The sequence below is a fragment of the Oryx dammah genome, unplaced genomic scaffold, assembly GCF_014754425.2.
Source record: "Oryx dammah isolate SB20612 unplaced genomic scaffold, SCBI_Odam_1.1 HiC_scaffold_5, whole genome shotgun sequence".
Lineage (NCBI taxonomy): Eukaryota > Metazoa > Chordata > Mammalia > Artiodactyla > Bovidae > Oryx > Oryx dammah.
The window spans coordinates 92,295,416-92,312,508 of NW_024070189.1; the positions used below are offsets into that span (position 1 = coordinate 92,295,416).

Genomic DNA, 17,093 nt, shown 5'->3' on the forward strand with positions numbered 1-17,093 from the left:
CACCCGCCCTCCAGCTGCTGGAAGGGGCCTCTCAGGAGCAGCGGCAGAACCTAGGGCTCATGACTCCCGACTACTACTACTACCTCAACCAGTCAGACACCTACAAGGTGGACGGCACCGATGACCGGAGCGACTTCAGTGAGACTCTGGTGAGCACCGTTGCCACTTCAGCCCCAGGAAACCTTCTTGTGTTACAAATTGGGAAACCAAGGCCCAGAGAGGGACAGGGACTTGCCCAAGGTCATGCAGCAAAAAAAAAAAAAAAGCCAGGAGAGGGATCCAGGTGTCCTGACCGTCCCCCCGCCCCGCATATTTGTGTTGTGGTCACTGAAGCCTAACCCACGGGTCGGCTGGAGGTGCACCACAGGCTCTGTGCCCCATGTGCCTACAGAGCGCCATGCAAGTCATTGGGATCCCGGCCAACGTCCAAGAGCTGGTCCTGCAGCTCGTGGCGGGGATCTTGCATTTGGGAAACATCAGCTTCTGTGAAGACGGGAATTACGCCCGGGTGGAGAGCGCAGACCGTGAGTGTGGGTGCTGTGGAGTGGGTGGTGGAGGCGTGTGTGTGTGTGTGTGTGTGTGTGTGAACTGCTTCCTCCCAGTTGTGGCCCCCAGAAGCTGAGGACCTAAGCGGACAAGATCGACGTCACCAGGCAAAACTGGGGAGAGATGGGAGCCCCCGTGTGAGGCCCAAGAACCCAACCGGCTGCTCCCTTTCTCCACTCCACCACCTGGCAGTCCTGGCCTTCCCTGCCTACCTCCTGGGCATTGACAGCGGGCGGCTGCAGGAGAAACTGACCAGCCGCAAGATGGACAGCCGCTGGGGTGGACGCAGCGAGTCCATTGACGTGACCCTGAACGTGGAGCAGGCAGCCTACACGCGCGATGCTCTGGCCAAGGGGCTCTACTCCCGTCTCTTTGACTTCCTCGTGGAGGCAAGTGGGGCTCTGAGGACAGGGGTAGGGGGAGAGGGGCTCTGGGGCAGCACCAGGCCCAGGGCTTGGACCAGCCAAGAGAGGGAGGGGGAGCGTCTTGAGTGTCATGACCTTGCTAATGCCCAGCTTTGGGAGGTACCACACAGGGCAGGAGATGATTTGATGGGAGATTTAAGGTCTTCCTTAAAAACTGATCTGTATGCTTCCCTAGTGGCTCAGACAGTAAAGAATCTGCCTGCAAAGGAATGAGATTTGGGTTCGATCTCTGGATAGGAAAGATCCCCTGGAGAAGGGAATGGCAACGCACTCCAGTATTCTTGCCTAGAGAATCCCATGGACAGAGGAGCCTGATGGGCTACAGTCTATGGGGTCACAAAAGAGTTGGACACAACTGAGTGACTAATACTTTCACTTTCACTTTGGCTATTGCATGGAGCCCAAGCAGGAGGGGGCTACTGGAAATGTCCAGGCCTGGAACAAGATGGGGGCTGCTGGAATGGAGAGGGGTGGGCGCCTTAGAGAGAGCCATGAGCACGGCTGTCAGAAGGACAAAGTGATGGAACAGGTGATGGTAGATGAGAACAGGATGTGTCAAGGTCAAGAACGGTGACTAAACGTGCAATAATTGCAAACAGCAGCCTCCTTGGTAGAGTAGGTGGCCTGCTGCCTAAGGGATCTTGGAGACAGTCCTTTCCAGGGGACATTCATGATGGACATGCTACCCCCCAGTCTAGGCTCTAGACAGTTGTGTGAGGTGCCTTTGGAAAGCCCCAGGGCCCAGTGGCCAGGGTCCACCCTGGCCAAGTCATGATGTCCATCCGCACCAAGCTGCAGAATAAGGAGCATATGTTTGAGGCCCTCCACAGGGCCAACTTCAAGTTCCCTGGCTGCCAGAAGATCCATATCTCCTAGAAGTGAGGATTTACTAAGTTTAATGAGGATGAATTTGGAAACATGGTGGCAGAAAAGCGGCTCATTCCAGATGGCTGCGGGGTCAAATACAGCCCTAATCACTGCCCCCTGGACAAATAGTGGGCCCTGTGCTCACGAGAGCCTGGACACCGTCCCCTCCTGACTCGGACGTGCTAAGTCGCCTCAGTCATGCCTGACTCTTTGCAACTCTATGGACTGTAGCCCACCAGGCTCCTCTGTCCATGGGATTCTCCAGGCAAGAATACTGGAGTGAGTTGCCAGTTCCTCCTCCAGGAGGTCTTCCCAACACAGGGATCAAACCTGTCTCTTGCACTGATAGGCAGATTCTAGCACCACCTGGGAAGCCCGCTCTTTACTCATGCCCATCAATAAATCCCACTTTCCTGTCAAAAAAAGAAAAAAGGATTGTGATTGTAGTAGCCAACACTCCATAGCAATTAATGCATGCCAGCTATGGTTCCGTTCTTCTTGCATTGATTTATTTTATTCTTAAGAAAAAGCCCTCTGAGAGAGAGGCTACTGTGAACCCATTTTAAAAATGAGCAAATAGAGGTGCAAAGTGGTTAAGGGGCAGAGCCAGCTCCCAAGAAAGGAACCCTAATGTCCTAACACCTGTTTCTTGTAGGAATGATGAACAGGGGTGAGGGTAGGCCCAGCGATGGGGAAGGCAGGAGACACAGTGGTGGGAGGGGACAAGAGCATTTCAAGAGAGTGACAGGCCTGTGTAGCCCCTCACCTAGTGTCCCTGTGCATCACAGGCCATCAACCGTGCCATGCAGAAGCCCCAGGAGGAGTACAGTATCGGTGTGCTTGACATCTACGGCTTTGAGATATTCCAGGTATGACCCTGTGGCCCAGTGGGAGGGGGGCCTCCGGCATCAGCCCACTGAGTGAGGCACGCTTTTCCTCCCTTGGCAGAAAAACGGCTTTGAGCAGTTCTGCATCAACTTTGTAAACGAGAAACTGCAGCAGATCTTTATTGAACTCACTCTGAAGGCTGAACAGGTGGGCAGGGGAAGACAACTGGCCAGGGCCAGGGGTCACTGGGGAGAAGGTGTGGGACCATGAAGGTTGCCAAGCAACCAGGGACACCCCAGCCCCACAAGGGCACTTCCTTCTACTGACATGTCCAAGCTCCTTCTTCACAGGGGTTTTCTACCTCTAAAGCTCTGATGAGGGCTGGAGCATTGCCTCTTTGTTCAAATCTTCAATGGGCTTCCTGGTGGCTCAGACGGTAAATAATCTGCCTGCCAATACAGGAGACGTGGGTTCGATGTCAGGGTCAGGAAGATCCCCTGGAGGAGAGTATGACTACCCACTCCAGGATTCTTGCCTGGAAAATCCCATGGACAGAGAAGCCTGGCAGGCTACAGTCCATGGGGCTGCAAAGAGTCGGACACAACTGAACAGCACCTGCTGTGTAGCAGGCACTGTTTGCAGTGCTGAGAAGACCCCCATGAATGGGATGGAGAAAATCCTGCCATTTTCATTCTACCCATCCTGCAGAGGCAGAGCCTGAGACTACGATTCAGGGCAAATACCAGGAGATGACTGAAGAAGTGACAAAGGGATTTTTTAAATTATTTATTTATTTTTGGCTACCCCACACTGCAAGTGAGATCTTAGACTCCCACCGGGGACTGAACCCATATGCACTGCAGTGGAAGAGCAGGGTCTTAACCACTGGCTGGCTTTCAGGCTCTGAAAGGGATTCTTTTTTTAAGAGCCAAATGGGATGTATTCACGACAAGATCACACTTCAGGCAACTGGGGCTCAATTCTGGTACCCCAGGGGGAAGGTCTGACCTGCAGGAAATGAGATTTGTTATCAGAGACAGTCCTAAGTAATGAGACTGGAAGGACAAGTTATGGGAGCGACATCTGTCACACTTCCTCCACCCATGTTTGTGAAGCTAACATTCTAGAAACACTCACATCTTTGCCCAGATGCCTGGTCCCATCTCTGCCCCCTTTGCCACCCCCAGGAGGAGTACGTACAGGAGGGTATCCGCTGGACCCCCATCCAGTACTTCAACAACAAAATCGTCTGTGACCTCATCGAAAACAAGCTGGTGAGGGCTGAGCCAGATTTGGGGGTTCTCGCTGGGCCCCAGTCAGAACTGGGCTTGGGAAATCACTGTGCCCCTGAGCTGGGCTTGGAAGAGCTGGGAGAACCCTGGAGGTTCTGGGCCCCTATAGACCCTTCTAACCCACGCTCCCCTTTAGGCAGATGGAGACCCACGGACATATCCATTAGCCACCACGTCTTCACTCTGCTCACCTGTCACTTATTCACTCCACAAACATCGCCCCCAAGGCAGGCTGCGGGGGAGAGAGGGGTCAAAGTTGACAGGTCCCCCTTCATCTCCATCTGGGGAAAGGATAGAGGCACGGATCCCTTATGGGGTTCCCCACCCCATCCTGTACCAGAGAGCTTCCACAGCATCCCCACACATCGGAGCTTCCCATCACTTCCGCTCCCTCCTAGGAGCGGCAAGGGTTTGGGGCCAGTCCGTGCTGAGCCCTTCCCCACCTCCTCACCCCACAGAACCCCCCAGGCATCATGAGCGTCCTGGACGACGTATGCGCCACCATGCACGCCACGGGCGGCGGCGCCGACCAGACGCTGCTGCAGAAGTTGCAGGCAGCCGTGGGCAACCATGAGCACTTCAACAGCTGGAGCGCGGGCTTCGTCATCCACCACTACGCGGGCAAGGTGCGCCCCGCCCCCCGTCCCTCGGACCCCGCCCCTCGGATCCTGAGACTCCGCCCCTCAGACCCGACCCCACCCATCAGACCTCGCCCCTCGGACACGCCCCCTCAGACCTAGCCCGACCCTCAGACTCCTCCCCTCGGTCTCCTCCCGCTAAGACCCAACCCCGCCCATCAGATCCCACTCCCTCGGGCCCCGCCCCCACTCCTCAGACCCTGTCCCTCGGTCCCCGCCCGTCAGGCCTCGCCCCTCAGACACCCTCCCCACACACACCTCCAGAGGCTTCTTCCTGCTGCAGCCTCCCAATTTTCCAACAGAAGGAATCTACCCAGACACCAGCCAGTGCTAAAGAACACTGAACCCCTTCTCGAGCCTTCCCCCTACTGACCAGAAATTCGATCCCCACCTCCCACTGACCCCCAGGGATTGGCCTAGCGCCCCCACTATCATGGCCTTTCAGCAGGGCTGGTAAACCCACTGTCCACTCCCCCATCAAGGCCACAGCGCTCCCAACTAACAGGACAGCAACACCTGCCCCTTACAGACTTCTTGGGTGGCTCAGTGATAAAGAATCTGCCTGCCATTGCGAGAGATGTGGGTTTCATCCCCGGGTCGAGAAAATACCCTGGAGAAGGGGATGGCAACCCACTCTAGTATTGCCTGGAGATTCCCACGGACAGAGGAGCCTAGTGGGCTACAGTCCAAAATGACTGAGCACCCCCACACACACACCTTACAGGACACAAACTCCCTCCCATCAACCCCAAATTAGGCAGCAGAGCCCCCTAAGCCCTAATCTGAGTTATAAGCCCCAGTGTCCCCCTGACCCAGAACATGGCTGCCCTTCTTCTGATCCCAACTTGGGAGACCCCTGGATCCTGCTGCAACCTACCACCTCAGACAGACCCCCTATAGACAAACCCCTACCCAAAGTTTCAGAAAGCCACTGTCCTCCCACCCTGGCCAAGGTCCCCCTCCCCAGTTTCCAAGACTGCATGCTCTCTCTTTGACCTTATCGTGGGCAGTAAACAGCCCCAGTGGTTCCCTGACTGTGCTGCAGCCCACCATTCCTAAAGTGGGCTGGGGCTCCGTGCTCCTCATCCTGAGAGTAGCCTGACCAGAACTATAGGAAGCCTGCACCCTGGACGGCAGACCCAGTCTACAAGCCAGGCTGAACCCCCCTCCCACCCACCAAACTCCAGCCAGTGCCATAACCCTCCTGACACAATCCCCCAGGCCCCCAGTCGACCAGAACACAGAGGCTCAATGTGACCTTTTGATTCCAAGTTAATTAGCAGACACCCAGGGACTGCTCCCCCCTACCCAGATTACAGCCCCTCACTCCCCAAGCTGGGCTATAACTGTCACCTCCTCCTTCTTCTGATCCAGCCTGCAGCTCCTTCCCCTAGTCTGGACTGTAACCCTCCATCTTCTCTCCCCTCTGACCCAGACTGCAGTCCTAACCCTCCAATCTCACCTTGAGCATGAGACCTCCAGTCTCCCCCTCAACCAGGTCCATGCTGCTCCCGACTGCCTAATATGAACCACAGATACTGCCCAGTCTTCTCACCCCAGAGCAGGCCCCCATGGGAACCCCCATCCCTCACTTCAGATTCTCACTACCCCCCATGCCACCTTCCTCCAGGTCTCCTATGACGTCAGCGGCTTCTGCGAGAGGAACCGTGATGTCCTCTTCTCTGACCTCATAGAGTTGATGCAGACCAGTGAGCAGTGAGTGGTCTCAGGCGTGGAGGTCTCTGGGCAACTCCCTGTGGGGATAGGGGAGGCCCAGGGACCACCTCACCTTCCCCAGAGCTCCCATCACTCCAGAGGTTGTGGGGGCAGCTGTTTCTAGTGAATTTTGTTGTTCAGTGGTTCAGTCACTTCTGATTCTTCATGACCTCATGAACTGCAGCATGCCAGGCTCCCCTGGCATTCACTGTCTCCTGGAGTTTGTTCAAATCCATGTCCATTGAGTCGGTGCTATCCACCCGTCTCATCCTCTGCCACCCCCTTCTCCTGCTCTCAATCTTTCCCAGCATCAGAGTATCTTCCAATGAGTCAGCTCTTTGCATCAAGTGGCCGAAGTATTAGAGCTTCAGCTTCAGCATCAGTCCTTCTAGTGAATGCTTAAGGTTGATTTTCTTTAGGATTGACTGGTTTATCTCCTTGCAGTCCAAGGAACTCTCAGGAGACTTCTCCAGCACCACAATTTGAAAGCAAATGGAATATAGCACAGGGTGAATGTTCTAAGACAGTGGTTCGTAAAGTGCTGATATTGTGGTTTCTAGAATGGTAACATGAGCATCTTCTGATACAGAGAATCTCAGGCTCCACAGTAAACTGAATGACTCAGAGTCTGCATTTTAACAAGATCCCAGGAGCCATGTGTACATTCGAGTTTAGGAACCACTGATTTAGAGCAACACTGTCCAATATTATTCCACATCCAATAAAACTGAATCTATACATATACTTATTTTTAAATGGCCCGATTCAGATATAAATTGCATACCATTAAATGCATCAATTTTTATAAATGATTTTTAATAAATGTACAGAATTGTACAGGCACCACCACAATCCAATTTGAAACATATGCATTAACCACAAAGATCCCTCATGCAAAACTGCAGTCAAATCCCCATTCCTATCACTTGTGTGGGCTTCCCTGGTGGCCCCAGCAGTAAAGGAACCCGCCTGCAATGCAGGAGACACAGGGGTTCGATCCCTGGGTGGTGGGGGAGAATGGCAACCCACTCCAGTATTCTTGCCTGGAGACACAGGGTTTCAATCCTTGGGAGGGAGAAGATCCCCTGAAGGAGGAAATGGCAACCCACTCCAGTATTCTTGCCTGGAGAATCCCATGGACAGAGGAGCCTGGTCCATAGGGTCGCAAAGAGTTGGACATGACTGAGCACTCATGTGTGCAAACACATAGTCTGCATCTACTAAGCAGTCCACTCATTCTAGATTATAGCCCTGGGAGAAGATCTCATCAAAGAGGAATGTAACAATGAACATAACAATGTTGCCAAACCAAACTCAGGCCTGCCCACCTGACTCACTGCAAAGTCAACCTCCAAACACTAGGAGGCGGTGAAGCAAAGTACAGCATTAATTGCAGGTCCAAGCAAGAACAGGTAGCTCTACTCAAAAGACCCCACACTCCCGGAGGACTTTCAGGGAAGGATCTTTACAGATAGTGTGAGAGAAAGGGTCACAGGGTGTGATCCTTTCACAATTTTCTGATCAGTTGATGGTGAGGTAATAGGGTGATGTTTTAGGAATCTTAATCATCAACCTGGTTCCAGCTGGTCTGGGGTCTTCATGCTGGTAGTCAGAATTTATTTAACTCCTACCTGGCAGGGGTTTTAGTATCTGCAAAACAGCTTAAGGATATGGCTCAGGATATTATCTATAGCCCTTTGTTGTTAGTCGCCAAGTCATGTCTAACTCTTTGCGACCCCTTGGAACTGTAACCCCTCAGCCTCCTTTGTCCATGGGATTTCCCAGGCAAGAATATTGGAGTGGGTTGTCATTTTTTTTCTCTCCAGGGAATCTTCCCAATCCAGAGATTGAACCCTTGAACCCTCATCTCCTGCACTGGCAGGAGGATTCTTTATCGATGAGCCACCAAGGAAGCCCTCTACACCCACTGAGGAAGAATTGAAAGTCTAACTTTCTTTTACAGCTAAACTATCATTATTTTGTCCTGCTTGACTGTGTTCCTTTGTTTCTGTATTTTCTCACTTTTCTGATTAAATTTGCCTTTGGATTTCAGAGAAGGCCTAGGAGGCTAAAGCTTTCCAACAGAAAATAGGCGGGGGACATGGGAAAGAGGAGAAATTGTCTGTCTTTGGGAAGTTCCCCTCAACGGTCCTGCTCAGGTTCACCAAAGTGAATTTAACCAACCCCTGTTGATGGACACTGAGGTTGTGCCCATCTGTGGCTATAACCCATGGGGCTGCAGCAGCAAGGTCCTTGTCTGTATTTCCCTGTACGTATGTGCAAGCCTCTGCCCCGTAAGACGGTTCCTCCAAGGGGACCTACCTGTGATGCCAGAGATGCCGCATCACTTAGTCGAACTGTTTTCTTTTACTTGCTACCCAAGTCATGCAGTCATGGAGGAAAAAGTAACAGTACAAATAAATCAAGGAACCAAAAGGATGAAACCCACCCTCTGGTTTTCATCATCACACTCACCAACCTTCAGGGGAACCGCACGCGTACAGCATGATCTCTGGGTCCCAGACACCTCAACAGCCCCACCTCCAGGAAGGCACCCAAAGTTAACCTGCACCTCCAAACTCCTTCTCTTCTCCCTCCCAGGGCCTTCCTCCGGATGCTCTTTCCCGAGAAGCTGGATGTGGAAAAGAAGGGCCGCCCTAGCACCGCCGGTTCCAAGATCAAGGTGGGCACGGGGAGGGAAAGGTCCAGTTCTGTCGTTCCTATGTCCATCTCTCCCCATTGCAGAGCCTCTGCCCCTCCCTCTGGCATCTTCTATTCAACAAGGGCTTCTTCCAGTGCTGGGGTTGGGGAGCTTGGACCAGCTTCCTTAATGTCCTCCTACGCCCCTAAATCCAGACATGAGCCATCATCCTAATGATTTTTTTTCTTTTTTTGGTCTTTTGGTCATTTGTCACTTTCTTCTTCATTATGGTAAAATATACATAAAGTGAAAGTGTTAGTCACTCAGTTAATGTTCAATTCTTTGGGATCCCATGGACTGTCACCAGCCAGGCTCCCCTGTCCATGGGATTCTTCTCCAGGCAAGAATACTGGAGTGGGTCACCATTCCCTTCTCCAGGCGATTTTCCTGACCCAGGGATTGAACATATACCTCCTACATTGTCAGGATGATTCTTTACCGTCTGAGCCTTAACCATTTTTAAGTGTACATCTCAGCGGCATGAAGGACATTCACATTGTTGTGCAAACATCCCCACCATCGATCTCCAGAACTTTCTCCCCTTCCCAAACTGAAACTTTGTCCCCATTAATCACTAACTCCCCACCCTCTTCCCCAGCCCCTGGCACCTGCCATCCTGCTTTCTGTCTCTGTGGGTGTAACTCTTCTGGGGACTTCCTATAAGTGGAATTGGACACTTATGTGGCCGGTTTGTTTCACTGAGCATAATATCTTCAAGGTTCATGCATGTGTCAGAATTTCCTCCCTTTTTAAGGCTGAATAATATACCATGGATATAATGGATATTTTCTTATCCATTCCTCCACTGATGGACACTTGGGCTGTTTTTGCCTTTTGGCTATTTTGAAGAGTGCTTTTATGAACATGGGTGTTCCATCATCATAATACTTTAATAACAGTATATTGGGCACTTCTCAGTGCTGGCAGCAAACACGAGACACTTTACAGACAGGAGATTAGTTCCACATGGCAGATGGGAGGCAAAGGCTCAGAGAGGTGCAGTCACTGGCCTGGATCGCACACCAGAACTGTGATCCACGCCAGAGTCTCTTCTACCAATCCTCCAGTCTTCCCCCTTGGAACGATGTCCTTTCTAGTCTTCTCTGCAGGACTACCTCTCAGGCACACACGTGTGATTCTCTGCTTTTAAAACACCTGTGCCCCAAAGGACAGGCAGAAATAGCCAGGAAGTGTGTGCTCCCACGTGCTCAGCTAGTCCATCAACAAACCTTCGCTGAGCACTTACTCTGCACCTGGCTAAGCAGCGAGTGCGGCAGACAATGAGAGCTCCTGGTTTGGGGTTCGAGGATCAGGTACACACACAGGATATGAACCCCATGTGGTACCTGCTAACAGAGCCACATGGGGACCAGGGATGCCTGAGTCCATCAGGTGCCACGCCCACGTTCCTGTGCAGCATGTCTGGGTCTCTTGGGGCTGTATTCAGAATGGGAAGAGAGAGGGGCCAGAGGGTCCCATCCGTGCCCCCCATCCCCATCTTCTCTCCCCACCTTAGAAACAAGCGAATGACCTGGTGTCCACGCTGAAGAGATGCACGCCCCACTACATCCGGTGCATCAAGCCCAATGAGACCAAGAGGCCCCGAGACTGGGAGGAGAACAGGTGACGCCGCCCCCCGCCCCGCCCCATCTAAGCCAGTCCACACTGCCTGTCCCCGAGACTCACCCTCCCTCGCAAACCTCCCCCGCCACCCAGGGTCATGGAATCCATCACAGGTCTCATCCAGGCTAACCCCTAGGACCAGCGCAAAACCCCTCAGGGCCCCGGGGTTACACCCAGCACTGACCGAGGTCCCCAGGGAGGATCCCAGACTGTGTGCAGAACTAATAATACAGTCCCCCTCATTCCCCAGACCCCAGGACCCACCCCTAGAATTGTTCCTAAAACTGACCACGCAGCAAACACCGAGCCCTCCCCCTAGAACCCACGCCCCCAGTGACAGAACTAACTCCAAAGTGGACCCCTGGACCAGCACTGAACCCCCTCCCTAGACCTCAGAACTCACCCCCTAAACTGCTCCCAGCATGAATCCAGACAGCCCCGGAGCGGTGAGGCCGCCACCAGGGGACTCAGGCTGCCCTCTCCCCAGGGTCAAGCACCAGGTGGAGTACCTGGGCCTGAAGGAGAACATCAGGGTGCGCCGCGCGGGCTTCGCCTACCGCCGCCAGTTTGCCAAATTCCTGCAGAGGTAAGGCAGCCCTGCCACACTCACCCACCTCCCGCCGGCCCCTCCCCGCCCCCACCACTGCCCCGCCCCCCGCCCACTGCACCACTGCCCCGCCCCCGCCCACCCCACCACTGCCCGCCCCCTGCCCACTCCAGTCGCCCCACCCACCACCCGCCGCTCCGCCCACCCTCCCCGCAGCCCGACCAGCCGCTCAGACCTTCCTCCGCCCTGGCCTCAGGTACGCCATTCTGACCCCCGAGACGTGGCCGTACTGGCGCGGGGATGAGCGTCAGGGGGTCCAGCACTTGCTGCGGGCAGTCAATATGGAGCCGGACCAGTACCAGATGGGGAGCACCAAGGTCTTCGTTAAGAACCCTGAGTCCGTAAGTGTGTGGGAGAGACAGACACCAGCATCACTTGCATGGTCCTGTTCTTCAGGATGGGCACGTTTCCTCCCCGCCACCCTCAAGCCTCGGTTTCTCCATTTGGAAATTGCGGAGAGTCCTAGTCACCTTGCAGGATCAACGTGAGAATTAAACAAAGTGGGAAGTCCGAGGCACAGTGCTCAGGAAAACTAAATTAGTTGGACTTCCCTGGTGGTTCAGTGATTAAGACGCTGAGCTTCCAATGCAGCGGGTGCAGGTTTGATCCCTAGTGGAGTAACTAGGATCCTTCATGCCATTGGGCATGGCAAAAAAAAAAAAGAAAAAAAATTAGCTAGAGGGTCCTTGGGGCCAGGAAGCTGCTAGAGAAACACATATCCACCTGTGGTGATAACCCCTTGGAAGGGACCAGAATGTCTTTTTGTCCTTTCCTTTCTTTGTTCTTTCCTCCATCTCCTTCTATCATCTTCATTCCTTCCTTTGCCTTCCTTCCTCTTGTCCTGTTTTCTCTCTCTTTTCTTATTTCATTCCTTCATTCATGAGTACCTGGACCAGAGATTCAGGTCAAAGTGGCAATTTTCTTAGTTTATTTTTATGTATTCTTTGGCTACGCCACACAGCATGCAGAATCTTAGTGCCCTGATCAGGGATCGAACCCATGCACCCTGCAATGGAAGTGCAGATTCTTAACCACTGGCCTGCCAGGGAAGTCCCAAAGTGGCAATTTTCTTGTTATAAAACAAACCTCATTTCACATCCTCCAATATAGAAATAATCCTTCTAGCACACTGTCATCAGTTTCTAGCCTTTTATCAAAGGCTGGAAGTACCCCAGACTTTATGCTGCCTCTACTTTCAAGAGCAAAAGCAACAATGACAATAAGTTCTAGGGATCTAACGTACAGGGCAGTGTGGTGATTAAGGCTGGTGGTACTGTATTATATACAGGGTGCTTCCCTGGTGGCTCAGATGGTAAAGAATCTGCCTGCAATGTGAGACCTAGGTTCAATCCCTGGATTGGGAAGATCCCCTGGAAGAGGTCATAGCAACCCACTCCGGTATTCTTGCCTGGAGAATCCCCAGGGACATGGCATCGCAAAGAGTCGGACATGACTGAGTGACTAAGCACAGCACATTAAATACTGGAAATTTGCTTAGGGAGTAGATCGTCAATTGTCTTGCCACAAGAAAGACATGGTAATTATGTGACAGGACAGAAGGGTTAGCTAACCTATAGTGGTAATCATTTTGCAACATAATATGTATATCAGATCAACATATATGTGTACACTTTAAACTTACACAGTGCTGTATGTCAGTTATAGCTCAATAAAGCTGGGAGGGGGCAAGTTTTTTAAAAAGCAACAGTGACAAGAATAACAAAAAAAAAGGCAAAGTGAAGAAGCCCCTAAGGGCCTGTCTGGCCACCTGCTTTGGTGTGAGAACTGGAAAGTACACAGAGGGATGCCCATCTCAGTGAACTGGGCTGGTTCACCAGACTTCCAAAGGAATCTTAGGTTCCAGAGAAGCTGGGGCACGGGGGCAAGGTGTGCTGGGGGTATGGGCCAGGCCCAGCTGGGTGCCCATCATGTGCATAATCATGTCACCTGCTCCATAGCCTCTCAAGGACTTTATGAGTACAACCAGGGGATTGTCTGCAGGATTCCCTTAATGTTACTGTAATTTACAAGTAACTGTTCTCTCAGCAAAGCAAAAACATAACACAGTGGGGTGGAGGCTCTAGAGATTCCATAGCTACAAAAACAGTCTGTCGTGGAAGGTCCAGATTCTTCATCCTCTAGATATGTTGGCATCTTCCTCCTAGAGCTTTTCACTATGGATGTACTTTGCTCCAAAGAATAAAAACAGTGTAGAATCACATTCAAAATAGATATTGTTAGTGATAGAAACTTGGGCTGCTCTGGTGGCTCAGATGGTAAGGAATCTGCCTGCAAAGCAGTGAGACCTGGCTTTGATCCCTGGGTTGAAGATGAATGGCTACCCACTCCAGTAAACAGTACAAACCAAAACTGTCTGAGGCTAAAACTGCACTTGGAAGAATTTAAGTGTTAACACATAAGAAAGAGAAGAGAGAGGGAGGGCTAGGAAAAAAGAGGAAAATGGGAGGGTGAGAGAGAGAAAGAGAATCCATCTTGCTGGTTACGGGCAAATTGGAATATATGACTCTGAAAGGAAAAGATAAAAATTGACACACACACACACACAAAGACAAAAGAATGCTCAGTTCAGTTCAGTTGCATCCAATTCTTTGTGACCCCATGAACTGCAGCACACCAGGCCTCCTTGTCCATCACCAACTCCCAGAGTTTGCTTAAACTCTTGTCCATAGAATCAGTGATGCCATCCAACTATCTCATCCTCTGGCATCCCCTTCTCCTCCTGCCTTCAATCTTTCCCAGCATCAGGGTCATTTCCAATGCGTCAGGTCTTCGCATCAGGTGGCCAAAGTATTGGAGTTTCAGTTTCAACATCAGTCTTTCCAATGAACACCCAGGACTGATTTCCTTTAGGATTGACTGGTTGGATCTCCTTGCTGTCCAAGAGACTCTCAAGAGTCTTCTCCAACACCACAGTTCAAAAGCATCAGTTCTTTGGTGCTCAGCCTTCTTTATGGTCCAACTCTCACATCCGTACATGACTACTGGAAGAACCATAGCCTTGACTATATGGACCTTTTTGGCAAAGTAATATCTCTGATTTTTAATATGCTGTCTAGGTTTGTCATAGCTTTTCTTCCAAGGAGCAAGTGTCTTTTAACTTCATGGCTGCAGTATGGAAAGAATGCTAGCACTGGCTAAGACAACAGAAGGTAAAATCAAATTTTGACCAGAATTGCACTTTGCACATTTTGAGGGGGGAAAGGTGAACTAGCTGGAAATAATGAAGCTCATAAAAGTAAAAGCTTGGTGGGAAAGTTTTTAAACTTTAGTTTATTTAGTTTTTGGCCCCACACTGCAGCATTTTGGATCCTAGTTCTCCAACCAGGGATCAAAGCCACACCCCCTGCATTGGCAGGTAGACTCTTAACCACTGGACCACTGGGGAGGTCCCTGGTGGGAAAGTCTCATAAGGAAAAAAAACAGACTAAAAATTTGCACAGGAAAAAATCAAAAAGAAAACTAATCCTAATGAAAATAATTTTAGTAAAATGGAAACAGTTTAACTGTGGTTTCTCAAAAATTGATCAAAGAATTAAGTTAATTAATGGAGCTGGAGCTTTCCCAACTACAGATGCACTTATTTAGAGTTGGGTCTTGTTTCTTGTAATCATGAATTCAAAATGCCTCAAATGTTTTATATACCTATTGGTGACCCATTATCCCAAGCTTCCCAGGGATGCTGTTCAGAGAGTACCACAAATTGGCTGGCTTAAACCTAGTAAAAATTTATTTTCTCACGTTTCTGGAGGCTTGTGCTTATGCTCAGTCATGTCCAACTCTTTGTGACCCCATGGACTGTAGCCCACCAGGCTCCTCTGTCCATGGGATTCTCCAGGCAAGAATACCGGAGTGGGTTGCCATTTCCTCCTCCAGGGGATCTTCCCAACCCAGGGATCAAAGCAGAGTCTTCTGCATTGCAGGCAGATTCTTTACCTTTGAGTCACTTGGGAAGCCCATTTCTGGAAGCTAGAAATCCAAAATCAAGGGCTATGAGCCCTCTGAAAGCACCAGGGAAGAATCTTTCTTTGCTTCTCCCTAAATTCTGGTGGTTGTCAGCAATCCTCGCCATTCCTTGGTATACAGATATATCATACTTATATTGTTGGTGTGTAGTCTCTGCCTCTGGCATCACATGGCCTTCTTCTCTGTGTACCTGGGTCCAAATTTCCCTCTTTTTTATTTTTTGACACACTATGGAGCATGTGGGATCATAGTCCCCTGGCCAGGGATCAAACCCATACCCCTTGCATTGGAAGTGTGGATTCTTAACCACTGGACCACCAGGGAAGTCCCTCCTTCTTATAAGAACACCAGTTAGATTGGATTTTGGATTCACCCTACTCCAGTCTGCTGTTGCTGCTGCATGTTAACTTGATTATCTCTGCAAAGACCCTCTTTCCACATAAAGTCACATTCACAAGTTCACGCCAAGTGCACGTAAGTTTGGGGAGAACACTATTCAATGCACTACACCAGGTCAAGCTCAGATCTGGGGTGTGTGTGTCATCCACCTTGAGCACACCCACCCCTGCCCTTAGCAGCATGAAAAGAGATGCCTTTAATACTGCAGAGAAAGAAAGATTTATTTCCCAAGCTGAAACCAAACCCTCTCCCCTGGGCAGAAATAATCCCTTATGATTATACAGTGGAAGTGAGAAATAGATTTAAGGGCCTAGATCTGATAGATAGAGTGCCTGATGAACTATGGAATGAGGTTCGTGACATTGTACAGGAGACAGGGATCAAGACCATCCCCATAGAAAAGAAATGCAGAACAGTAAAATGGCTCTCGGGGGAGGCCTTACAAATAGCTGTGAAAAGAAGAGAGGCAAAACGCAAAGGAGAAAACGAAAGATATAGGCATCTGAATGCAGAGTTCCAAAGAATAGCAAGAAGAGATAAGAAAGCCTTCTTCAGCAATCAATGCAAAGAAATAGAGGAAAACAACAGAATGGGAAAGACTAGACATCTCTTCAAGAAAATTAGAGATACCAAGGGAATATTTCATGCAAAGATGGGCTTGATAAAGGACAGAAATGGTCTGGACCTAACAGAAGCAGAAGATATTAAGAAGAGGTGGCAAGAATACACGGAAGAACTGTACAAAAAAGATCTTCACGACCCAGATAATCATGATGATGTGATCACTAATCTAGAGCCAGACATCTTGGAATGTGAAGTCAAGTGGGCCTTAGAAAGCATCACTATGAATAAAGCTAGTGGAGGTGATGGAATTCCAGTTGAGCTGTTTCAAATCCTGAAAGATGATGCTGTGAAAGTGCTGCACTCAATATGCCAGCAAATTTGGAAAACTCAGCAGTGGCCACAGGACTGGAAAAGGTCCATTTTCATTCCAATCCCAAAGAAAGGCAATGCCAAAGAATGCTCAAACTACCGCACAATTGCACTCATCTCACATGCTAGTAAAGTAATGCTCAAAATTCTCCAAGCCAGACTTCAGCAATATGTGAACCGTGAACTCCCTGATGTTCAAGCTGGTTTTAGAAAAGGCAGAGGAACCAGAGATCAAATTGCCAACATCCGCTGGATCATGGAAAAAGCAAGAGAGTTCCAGAAAAACATCTATTTCTGCTTTATTGACTATGCCAAAGCCTTTGACTGTGTGGATCACAATAAACTGTGGAAAATTCTGAAAGAGATGGGAATACCAGACCACCTAACCTGCCTCTTGAGAAATCTGTATGCAGGTCAGGAAGCAACAGTTAGAACTGGACATGGAACAACAGACTGGTTCAAATAGGAAAAGGAGTACGTCAAGGCTGTATATTGTCACCCTGCTTATTTAACTTCTATGCAGAGTACATCATG

At 50.3% G+C, this 17,093-nt stretch overlaps 1 protein-coding gene and 1 pseudogene across 2 annotated transcripts in view; both read left to right on the forward strand.

Annotated features, from left to right (window-relative positions):
- The window catches only part of MYO1F (myosin IF), a 39,454-nt gene that overhangs the window by 14,247 nt on the left and 8,114 nt on the right, over positions 1 to 17,093 (forward strand). For both annotated transcript variants that reach the window (XM_040241481.1, XM_040241482.1), the window contains exons 8-19: positions 15 to 149; positions 392 to 524; positions 739 to 935; positions 2,627 to 2,707; positions 2,787 to 2,873; positions 3,854 to 3,940; positions 4,417 to 4,584; positions 6,227 to 6,312; positions 8,914 to 8,995; positions 10,530 to 10,636; positions 11,124 to 11,222; positions 11,440 to 11,584. In XM_040241481.1, the coding sequence (XP_040097415.1) occupies positions 15 to 149; positions 392 to 524; positions 739 to 935; positions 2,627 to 2,707; positions 2,787 to 2,873; positions 3,854 to 3,940; positions 4,417 to 4,584; positions 6,227 to 6,312; positions 8,914 to 8,995; positions 10,530 to 10,636; positions 11,124 to 11,222; positions 11,440 to 11,584 (1,407 nt within the window). The remainder of the gene's footprint in view (positions 1 to 14; positions 150 to 391; positions 525 to 738; positions 936 to 2,626; positions 2,708 to 2,786; positions 2,874 to 3,853; positions 3,941 to 4,416; positions 4,585 to 6,226; positions 6,313 to 8,913; positions 8,996 to 10,529; positions 10,637 to 11,123; positions 11,223 to 11,439; positions 11,585 to 17,093) is intronic.
- Positions 1,522 to 1,624, forward strand: LOC120864932 (annotated as a pseudogene).